This window comes from Teleopsis dalmanni, chromosome 1 (genome assembly GCF_002237135.1).
Source record: "Teleopsis dalmanni isolate 2A chromosome 1, ASM223713v2, whole genome shotgun sequence".
Lineage (NCBI taxonomy): Eukaryota > Metazoa > Arthropoda > Insecta > Diptera > Diopsidae > Teleopsis > Teleopsis dalmanni.
Genome location: NC_051846.1, coordinates 22,400,841 through 22,412,370, shown reverse-complemented (window position 1 = coordinate 22,412,370; position 11,530 = coordinate 22,400,841). Strand labels below are relative to the sequence as shown.

Here is an 11,530-nt window from a genome sequence, read left to right as displayed (position 1 = left end):
TAGATATAGATATAGATATAGATATAGATATAGATATAGATATAGATATAGATATGGATATGGATATGGATATGGTTATGGATGAAATGTAAAGCAAAGTGCAGAGAAATTGAGTATCGTAAAAAAATTTATTTTTTATCAGGACAACGATCCCAAACGTACGTCAGGCGTAGCAAAGCTTTGGTTGATCCATAACTGCCCCAAACTCATATACACACCTACACAGAGCCCAGACCTTAATGTAATTAAGCATCTTTGGGAGGAATTAGTTAGGACAGAGTACCAAAAAAATTTAACACAATAGTACAGCTAAAGGAGGCTTTACTCGAAGCATGGTACTCAATTGAGCCAGAAGTGTGCCAAAAATTGGTAAAATCAGTTCCAAAATATTAAATGCCACATTTCTGCATTTTTTACATGGATGCTTAATTTTGTCCGATTATACGTTGAGCCCAAAAAATTGTGTTGGTTCCGTTTTTTACTTTACATTAATAGTTACTATGAGAAATGTTTTATTTTTTTTTATAATTTAGATAGATAAGTATGTTAAGTATTAATTAAAGCAAACAAAAATCATATTTTTAGCATTTTTCTTAAAGTTTAGAGCACATTTATATCGAATAAAAGCTTGTCCGATTATGCGATGGAGTCACTGTAGGTATACAGAAGTAAATTTTTTTAATAATAGTTGGATAGTTACTACAACTAAATCGTTTCCATTTCATGTAATTTTGGGTCCATTAATTTTTAGTTTACGAATTTGACTTATTATGGGATTCGTAACACCATCTTGGAAAAAATAATGATTACCGTTTTGGACATTATTGAATATAACTCAAAAAATACAAAAAAGTCTATAATGTTTTTTAATTAATTTGAAATGATTATAATAATTATTTCTGCATTTCCTGCTCATAAACTACAGTTAACTGCAACTTTATAGTAGATGTAAAGATTTATGCTGAATTAGACTTGGATTTGCAGTGGCATATAATCTGCAACTTCAGTTATTAAAGACTTCATTTGACGTACAATGAATTTCAACATTAAAAATAATTTTAACTGTGAACAAGTCTTTTATGTATTTAGGTATATGTGGTTTCGCTGAGACATTGATTGTGTTTATATATAATAGTTATTTTAAAGATATTGTTTCTTTCGTGCTATTCATGTCTTGTGAAATATAAAGTACATATTATATTAAATATATTAAAATTGCAATTTTCAAAATTATAAAATTTCAAAAGCATATTTAATATCTACTCTCAGAACTCTCCAGAGTTGAAACAGAACCCAACAATATATCAAATCTAAAGACTAGATCATTTTATTACTGTTTCTTTTTGGTAATACGACTTAGAACATTTGATATGTCAAAATATCTTAAATATCTTAAAAATATCCCATCACAATTTCTATAGGCATGTAAATTAACGTTGTACTCGACCACAACGTTGTATCGTTGTATCGCGTTGCACCATAAACTTGGAAAGAATCTTTCTCAGCTGTTTAATATCAAACGATATCCGACAGAGTTACTCCTAATATGATTTCTATAACTTCATATTGCAAACAATAATTCCAACGATTGAATTGTGCTAGCAAAATTTATTATAAATGATAATGTGGATGATATTGTTCTTTTTTATAAATACATTGAATTTATTTATTGAATCTTCTCTCTAAAAAATTTCCTCCCGCTATTTCTTCTTCTCTTTTTTTCTATCTCTCTCCAAGATTCTTGTCTTTATTTGATGAACATTCTTTATTTGAAATGCTTCCCTGAAAATGATCCATTTTTGAATCATGTATTTAAATCGTAAGACTAATTAAATATATAATCAAATGTTATGCTAGATATGGACAATTAGAAGTTATAGTCCATATTATAAGAAAAGGTCTTTGAATCATAATAAATTTCATACCGAAAAAAGAGTACAAACCGATTTTTAAATCTATTTTGTTAATGCATCACTGTCCTTCTTTACTGAAATTCACTATTACTATAGGTAATTCTTATTTCATGCAGCTCTACTTACTTATAATTGGGATATGAAATCTAAATATGGGATATGTTAACTAAATATGTGGTTTAGGAATTTTTGAAATGATTTTGCTAGAAGAATGGGAAGCAGTATAAGAGAAAACACGTAAAAACTGTTCCAACAATAGTAAATAAAATTTATCATCAAATATTTCAGTTTATTTATTTTTTTAATTTTATTCACAGCATTAATGCATTCACAGATTATTAAAAATTACCGATTTGGAAACGTTGATGTGATGAAGAACTGATCAACGTTACTAATAAAGCCACGTTGGTATACTGAGAACTAATCACTGATACCGCCTAGATTAAAATACCTTGTGAAGCTGCGTTAATGAGATGATGTGGTCGATCGCGATTAATGTTGATTAAAAACTACAATATGATTAGTCTTTTGTTAGTGCATCTGGACACTTTTACTCTATGATGGCTTGGGGACTTCTGCAGAGTTCCACCCATTTCACTGACTAATTTGAGTATTTCTCATAATCTTTGTTATTATTCAATGATTAATCTAAGATCTGCGTACCGCTCTGTGTGGTTTGTGATTACTCTGAGATTAGATAGTGCTTAGGGCAGCCTGTTCGTTTTCGCATATAGCTTCAGAGCTCTGTCCCTTATGTATTTTTTGACCGGATCAATAACATATGATTAGTAAATATGATTTGTAAATATGATCAGTAAACTTAAATTTATTTGAAAAATTTTATTTTAAGACAAATTATCAAATTGTGACAATTTATTAATGAAATTTTTTCAAATCAATATCAAATTTTTATGAAATTTCTCGTTTTAATGTATCATATTGTATTTGTGATTGTCTTTGGTGCATTTACTATTACAATTTTTAGAAGGATCCAAATACGTGATAAAGTTTAAATGTCATACAGTTAGAGACCTTGTGATTAAACCTGTTCAGTGACAATGTTACCATATATACAATAACGTGATATTACAATAGTATGTTTATTGATCTTGATCCATTATTAACCCTTTTTATGACAACTTAGGAAAACTGAATCATCGACAAAAGTAAAAAAAAACTTTTTATAATTTCTCATTGTTAACCTTGAAATTCACTCACTAACCTTGAAATAGAAATTACCGAGAACAAATAAATACTTTTTGTCGACAAACGATCTTCTGATTACCTTGACATTTTAGTTACTATAGACAACTAGAAAATCGAAGTTTTAAAAAAGATTGTTTATATATCAATTAATTTGACATCAACCTAGAGATTCAATTAATACCCACTTTATACAATAGATTTTTGTACCTCATTTTACAAAAATCACGATCTACTAGTGTCTTATTATGCATATCCTACTGTATGATATAAAAGTTTATATTAAGACTAACTGCGGTGAAGCTTCTCAAAATATTCAAGGGGGAAAAGTTTCATTAGACCAATAGTTATGAATTCAGAGATAATGTAATTATTGTTCCTATAACTATAATGAAATAAAATACAATTTTAGATGATTTAATGAAATGGGGTATGAACTCATTAGGTTTATTAGTTTATCTTTTGAAACTTTTAGCAATAGTTTAATTCTATTAAATAATTTGTATTATGCATATTATAAAACCACATAATTTACTCTATCAAAGTATTCTCTTAATCAGGTAATTCATTTGAGAAAAATTATTGAAATTTTACAATGAGTTTGTTATTAAAAATTTTTGTAAATTTAATAAAAAATACGAGCAGAATAAACTTTATGTTAGCGGTGCTATATATCCCCATAATAATCAATTGATAGAATAGAATAATGAGTAGTATAGGTTGTACGCTTCGTTAAATGTAAAGAACTAGAAGAGAAGTCAAGTTTCATATACCCATACATAGTTAAGTTTTCAAAGTTCTTTATTTTCTTTAGTTTAGTTATATACTATGATAGTTTAGGTAGAATGATATCTGATTTAGTAGCGAGTACTTAAAAACGTTGTAGGGAAGATATTCATCTTCAATCAAATAGTCAAATGATAAATGTTGTGATACTACTCAGTACTTGCAAGTGACTACAAGCCACTAATCGAAGGGATTAGTGCTAATGGAGGTTATTGTATGCAACTAAAGTTTGACAGACGTCTTTTATTAGAGTAGTAGAAAATTTAATATCCTAAAAAATATTTGTTTTAAGGAAGGAATTGCCATTAGTATATATAAAATAATATAACCTTTAAATTAATTATGATGTGATAAAGCACACAAAGTACCAGTAATAAAAGTACCAATAATAAATTAAATATTTAAAATAACTTATAAATTATATCGATATAATATGTGGATATGTAGTAGTTGTACATATTTGAATAAATATTTGTAATTACATTTAAATATTTGTAAATTGACTTTTCAGGGTACATTACTCTAATCACCTACATTAAAATTTTAATGCCCCGCGAACGTATTTACCACGTGTCCATTGAGCTCGTTTATCTGCCAAACGGTATTAAATGGTCAAAAAAGCAATAAACTATATAATTAATGCCAAAATTAATTAAACAAATATCGCAAAACAAAAACAAAACAAGTGGAAAAAAGCGAAACAAAGTGGCTAAACGATTTGAACTAAATTAAGAGCACAAAGCAAATAACGAATTTCGCATACAAATTAACTTTTTTGCTTCAATTTAATTTGCAGTACTTAACTTCCGTTAACAGCCAATGTTGCCAATGCAGGAAAAAAAATTTATATTGATTTACAAAAAAAAAAAATTGTTTTAATTTGAAAAAGCAAATTGTTTTTAAATAAAATTATTTATTAAATTTGCACCTCACGTTTAGGCACATTTGGAAACAATAAAAATCGAAATTGGCTTTTTGCAGTTAATTTAACTGAAGCAAATAAATATTAGTATATATATATGCATATAATAAAGTTATGTATTATATACCTATGTATTTTTACTTTAATCAAGCTTTAGCTATATTACAAAAATAGTTTTACAATTTTAACTATAAAAGGTTTCATCAAGGCATAATCAAAACATAAAGCATTCACAACTCCACTTTTCAACTTCTCACAAAACTAAAGCACTTTTTTTTTACTAAAATGTATAAATTCGTAAGTACAAATACCTCGACTAAAAATTTTAAAAATTAAATAAACAAATTTTCTTTCTTTAGACAATTATTGCTCTTGCTGCTCTCTTCGCTTGTGCTTCTGGAGCACCTGGTCTATTGCCATCAGCACCGCTAGCCTATGCAAATGCACCTTTGTATGCGGCTGGCGGTAGTAATCAAATCGATGTACGCAACAACTATGATGGTACCTTGTCATCATACACCACTGCACCATTCAGTTACACCGCTCCATATTCTAGTCGTTATGTATCCGGCTTACCTGCAGTAGCTCCTGCTGCTTACACAGCGCCTTTAGCTGCTGCCCCTGCCGCTTACACAGCTCCATTCGCTGCTGCTCCAGCTGCTTATGCTGCACCAGCTTTTGCTAAGTATGCTGCACCAGCTGCACTCTCAGCACCACTAGCTGCATCATTTGCAGCTCCATATGCATCACCTTTTGCATCACCATTTGCATCGCCTTTCGCTGCTTCATATGCCTCACCATTTGCTGCAGCTGCACCTTTGGCTGCACCACTGGCTGCTGCTGCTCCAGCTGCTGTTGTTTAAGTCGATTATTATAGACCTTGTGATTTTTGCGATAGTATCTATAAATTAAAATATTATTTAATAAAATTACTAATTTAATAATTAATTGAGATTTTTTTAATAGAGATTTTCGATTTTTATTTTAGCAACTTAACTCTAGTTTTATTAAAATGCACCTTCAAACTTTCCTTGGAGTTTCATTGCGACGAATTTAAGGAATATTGTTACGATTCTAATGTAAATGGTCTTTCTTGAGCTTGACAGTATTGTTTATTTTTGGGACTTAAATTTCTCTTTCAAACAAATTTCTTTTGCATCGTTCCCAGTTTTCTCAATTCTTGAACTTGACGTTGACGTTCTGGAAGTTTTATCTTGAATCTTAGTGCTTAAAATGCCTTTAAGTTAAACAGATATTCTTATGTACTATATAGCACATACTATATTCTACTGTTTTGGATTTGTTTTGGAATTAAATAATAGTCTTTATTTATTTGTCTTGAAATAATAGTTAACGCACATGTTTTAATATGGTTAAGCCAACATATGGTTGACTAGATGAATATATATTATATATGTTGGAATATATGTCAATATCAAGTGCTTTTTAATCTTGCCTATCGCAACCAGAAATCTTATTTTTAGGCAGATGATGCGGGACTTTCTATTGACCATAACGTTCTAAAGGACAGTATCTTTGAAAAATTGTAGGTCAATGATTTCAAAATCTCATAGAACACATCAATATGAATATAGGATGCCTTTTGAAGAAGTTAAACTTACTAAATATTAGTCAAGTGTAAATTGTCAAAATAATTATTATAAAAATTCTACTAAATCAATCAAACCTTTAAAAATCAATCATTTTTATTCAAAACTGGGCATTGACTGTATATGTAACTGAAGCTAAGAGATTAGCTTTCTAATTCGTTAAGTGTTCTGTTGCAAATCCGTTCTTGATTTGAAGCTGAGCAGTGACTGTTAGCGCGAGTGAAGTTAAGAGATTTGCTTTTCAGTTCGCTCAGTGTTCTGGTGCTTACCAATTTCTTCAATATTTTGATACAAGTCCGTTCACTGGAAAATGGTTAAATGCACTAAATAGAAACTAGCTATCAATAGTTTCAATAAATGCTAACAACTGTTTCTTTTATATATTAAATAACTTAAAGGTGCAGTCTCACTTTATGTAGTATATATTTAAGGAGTGTGTGTTGTAAAGACTAAAGACTAATTAAGGCAAGAGAACTCATGACAGCACTTAAACTGGCAGATGAGTATTAGTACTACTTAAGTTTGAAATTATACAAGGGACTATAATAATAATAATGAAAATATATCTTATTGTATTATTATGTTTTGTAATGTATGTGGTGATTACCAGCTCAATGAACCAATAACATATAAGTAACAACGAACATTTTCAGATGATAATTTAATAACTGACCCTGAATCTAAATCCTATACATAATTGCCTACCAAAACAGGAAAAAATGATTGTCTAATAAAATTTTGTTATTATATAAGCATTTCCTAAAGAAGAAATTATGTAAGTTTAGACAAATCAAAAAATTTAAATAACAAAAATGCATTGTCCAAATCTCAACTACTATTTTATTGACACTCCTAAAAAGGGTTTCGACTGTAAAAGGTACGTGCAACATTAATGTAACCCCAATTTTATGTTAACATTGCTCAAGAGTCACGATTTTCCTCAGACACATAAACACAGTTCCGTTTACAGTGTTAGCAAGTTGTTAAACTTAATAATATTGGTCAATGGGTAAAAAGTTTAAAAAATTAGGTGTAAATGAAAGTGAAATTAATACCGATAGCAATTGCAGACGAACGGAACTAAGCACCAATATAAATACATACGGAAAAAATTAATAATTCATTAGCAAAACTATACTTGCATTGACAAGAAGGTCTTTGGATTAGCGGGAACTTAATCAACAAAAAATAATATAAAATGTTGCGGTTAAAGTTGGTGAGTACAGATACTGTGAACTAAGAAGATTTCAAGAACTAAAATTAAGATTTTTTGTTTAATTAGATTTTTACATTGTTGGCACTAACTGCTTTTAGTGTACAAGCAAAACCATCACATCCATATTCATATGATTCGCATGCAATACCGGATCACTTCGATTTCGCACCACCTGTTCTACCACCAGCACATTTCCACACAGCAGAACCAGCATCATTTTTCCCAGTACCAGCACCTTTACTACCGGCACCAGCTCCTTTACTACCTGCACCAGCACCTTTGCTGCCAGCACCAGCACCTTTACTACCTGCACCAGCTCCCTTACTACCAGCACCAACACCATTACTACCAGCTCCATTATTACATGCACATGCTCCACTTTTCCCTGCCGCAGCTCCAGTATTTCAAGCACCTTTGGTAACAGCTCCAGCTCCTATCTTCCATGCACCTTTAGTACCAGCTCCTGCCCCAGTCATACATACAGCTGCAACACTTTTGCCTGCACCTGAGCCACTCTGGCCAGTGGAAGCTCCAGTTGTTCATTCGCATGTTTTGCCAGCTGCAACACCTGTTCTTCCAGCTCCTTTACCTATAGCGAAAGTATTACCTCCAGTTTATGAAGCTATACCATTTGCAGTTCCCAGTTATCGTGCCACATTTGGTCCTAAAAAAACAACTCATCACGTTTCTGTGGGTTATGCATTCCCTCAACCCGCTATCGCTAAAATCGTAGCACCGCATGCACACTTAATAGCAAAACATCACCATCATTCGCTCTTCTAAGAAAAGTCATATATTATTTTTAATAGTATTAAGAAGAAGAAGAAGAAATTATTACGATGCAAATGACCAAAGTTTTATAATCTTAAGCATTTTTATATATTATTATTTATTTATAATTAAAATCATTATTATATATGTAAATAATGTATTTATCGATCTAATCATTGAATATACGAAAATAATAAAAGAGTAATTAGTTTTTTGTCTATTTATTTATATTGTAGGTGTTCCCTCTAAGGAAAAGCCTATAAAACATGTATATTTATAAAGATTTATTATTTAAAATTCTAAAATAGAAAAATGAAAATTCTAATAGAAATTTTAAATCCTTGTTAACATAGAGTTATTTAAAATTACTGCTGTTAAGTTCGATTATAAAAATTCTACCCAAAACCAAAATATAGTAAAAAATTTGAACAAGTTAAGAAGTGAAGAGACCATTAGACAAACAGAGAAGCACGTTCAGGAAAATTTGGAGATAAAAAATCATCGATAGAAAATTAGAAACCTCGTTGATAATGCAAGCATGTAATTTGGATTAGTATATATCAATTTTAAAGTTGAATCGAGATTGAAAAGATTAAAATCTCATTATAATAAATAATATAATGAATGAATAGATTATAATGAATAATCTACACTGTGTTGCGGTGATGAATAATAATGGCAGAAAATCAAAGATTTGGTGCTTAAAAATCGTCGATAAAGCTCTCTGAAAATGTTAACATTTATTTTAAATCTGTTTCAAGATTTATGTTCCCTTTTGGTGTCAAAAGAATATCATTTCTTGGAAGAACAGCGTTGTGTTGAAATATGTTAATCCGTGCAATCCGTAATTGTCAAGATAAAACGTAACACTTGATAACTGTATACGAGACTTGAATACATCCTTGTAATCCGAAAACAACCCCAATCAATTAATCACACAAAAGCTTTTCAAAAATTCATCTCCGCTGTTAACACCTTTCTTTGATTATAGTGGTGGTGTTCTGAATTTAACCGATATGCGGTTAATGTGAAGTTATGTTTATATAAACACAGAATTTATCGGCAGCCATTTCTAATATTTGTACCACGGTGAAGCACCATTCCACATAGCAGTGGGTGTTCAAAACTATTCCCCCAAAAATTCAATTTATATCGTTTTAAAACCATTGTATTCGCCTGATTTAGTATTGTTTGACTTCTGACTACTCTTTAAGCTTAATAGACTTTTCCTGGAACACAGTTACGGCACTAAGAAGAAGATAAAAACGAAATAGCTGCGCAGTTTAAAGACTATACTCAAAATCGACTTTGACAGGACTGTGAACAAACGTTTGACATAGATATATTCTAGCGGAAAGAGCAATACAACCATGTCAAAAAAATTTACTTCAAGGATAAAATATAAGATATAAAAGATATGAAAACATATACCTATATTTGAATTTAATTTTTTGATAAAAAATAATATATATGAATATAATTTTAAACATGATATATACTATTGTATAAATAAAAAAAAACATCAGTTTTTATACGAGTGTGTATAAATGAATTTGAAATATTGGAAATAGTTTGTTCTTAAAATAATTTTCAGAAAGAAAGAAATTTTATGATTATATATCTTTGATTTAGAAATCAATATTTTTAATTTAAAAAAATTTTTCCAAAAAAATTAAGATGGCTGCTAAAACTAAATTCAAGTGATAGATATGTGCGGAGCATGTTGTGGAAAACAGAAAAAATTTAAAAAGGAGTGTTTAGAAGAGCACAATAGATTACGAGAAATGCATGATTGTCCACCATTAAAACTGGATGCCAAACTGTCCAAGTATGCTCGAAACTGGGCTAAGGTAAATCATATAAAACTTATAAATATTAGTTAAAAATATTTTTTATTTAATCTAACAGAGCTTATCAAAAGGCGATAATCTGCAATATCGAATTCCCAAGCTGCATGGTGAAAATATTTACTATACCAGATACAAAAATGTACCGGGAACGGAACCCGTCAGATTTTGGTACAATGAAATCGTTAATTATGACTATGGCATTCAAAAATTTCAATGCGGTACTCAAGGTTTCACACAAGTCTTATGGAAAAATAGCTGTTTACTCGGAATAGGTATTGCAAAAAAGTAAGGGTTCGTATATCATTTATTTTAGATTAAGATTAAGATTAATATATGTATAAATAATTGTGTCATGTATATACTAAGTCCATAAGCTAAATTATCATAATTTTTGACATATCGCAAAAGTTGCTGAGATTGGATTAAGTAGTAGACAGAAGATTTAACTTCAAATTATTATTATATAAGAAGTATGTGAGGTATTAACAATTTTTAAAACTACATAAAAATATATAAGAATCAATTTCTCAATTAACTATAATTACTTAATGCCACATTACAATTAAGTAAAAAAGCCTATCATCTATGTCATCACTAGGTGTTTAATAAGAAATCTTAGACAACGATGTGCTTTAAATATTTAATTACAATAGTCTTCACATATATCTTTTCTTGCTATTAATTATCTATAAATATAAAAGTCTTATTTAAAATAAATTACTAATACATTTTAGGAAAGAACAGATATGGGTTGTTTGTAACTACAGTCCGACGGGAAACATTCCAGGACAATATGCAGCAAATGTTCCAACGAGAAGCTGCGATGACGATGATTAATTTCTTAAAAGAGGGTTTTGATTGAACAATAGAAATCATATGTTTTGGAAATAGTATGTTAGTCACACAATTGTTAGACGAAATAAATAATATTTATTATAATTTGATAAAAAAAAATTAATATATAACTGTTTTATTTTACACAACCACATAAAAGGTAATCTTCATATAATCACTTCAATTTCTTCCCTATAACTCTATCTGTATTATATAAATTAATATTATGTCAAATATTTTTTCGAAAGCTTTACTGTTAGAGTATAGAGCATACGTAAGTCCTTATACAGACAGAGCTACACTACACAAAACTTGTATGAAAAAGCGATGGAGCAATTATTCCAATCAAAATACAGATTATGGAGCAAAGACCTAATGACTAGTTCTATTTCAAATTTGGTAAAAGTAGTATAAGAAAGTAAGCA

The 11,530-nt window shown here is 29.6% G+C and overlaps 3 protein-coding genes across 3 annotated transcripts; all 3 read left to right on the top strand.

Annotated features, from left to right (window-relative positions):
* The first annotated feature begins 5,109 nt into the window (after positions 1-5,109).
* Positions 5,110-5,687, top strand: LOC119678164 (cuticle protein 16.5-like). The gene is made up of 2 exons (XM_038089860.1): positions 5,110-5,121; positions 5,184-5,687. The coding sequence occupies exons 1-2, from the start codon at positions 5,110-5,112 to the stop codon at positions 5,685-5,687; spliced, it is 516 nt and encodes a 171-aa protein (XP_037945788.1).
* A 1,224-nt stretch (positions 5,688-6,911) lies between these two features.
* LOC119678155 (predicted GPI-anchored protein 58) lies at positions 6,912-8,433 on the top strand. The gene is made up of 2 exons (XM_038089847.1): positions 6,912-6,929; positions 7,717-8,433. Exons 1-2 carry the CDS (start codon positions 6,912-6,914, stop codon positions 8,431-8,433), a joined length of 735 nt encoding a protein of 244 aa, XP_037945775.1.
* Positions 8,434-10,067: 1,634 nt separating this feature from the next.
* LOC119670184 (Golgi-associated plant pathogenesis-related protein 1-like) lies at positions 10,068-11,213 on the top strand. Its single transcript, XM_038080349.1, has 3 exons — positions 10,068-10,271; positions 10,330-10,556; positions 11,006-11,213. Exons 1-3 carry the CDS (start codon positions 10,131-10,133, stop codon positions 11,106-11,108), a joined length of 471 nt encoding a protein of 156 aa, XP_037936277.1. The 5' UTR covers positions 10,068-10,130; the 3' UTR covers positions 11,109-11,213.
* Positions 11,214-11,530: the final 317 nt, after the last annotated feature.

What these genes read in the sequence shown, in the direction of transcription:
- LOC119670184 (XM_038080349.1), top strand. Translation starts at nt 10,131, where the DNA reads ATGTGCGGAGCATGTTGTGGAAAACAGAAAAAATTTAAAAAGGAGTGT. An exon ending in ATGCTCGAAACTGGGCTAAG is followed by an intron (nt 10,272 to 10,329) that starts GTAAATCATATA and finishes TTAATCTAACAG; the next exon opens with AGCTTATCAAAAGGCGATAA. An exon ending in GGAATAGGTATTGCAAAAAA is followed by an intron (nt 10,557 to 11,005) that starts GTAAGGGTTCGT and finishes AATACATTTTAG; the next exon opens with GAAAGAACAGATATGGGTTG.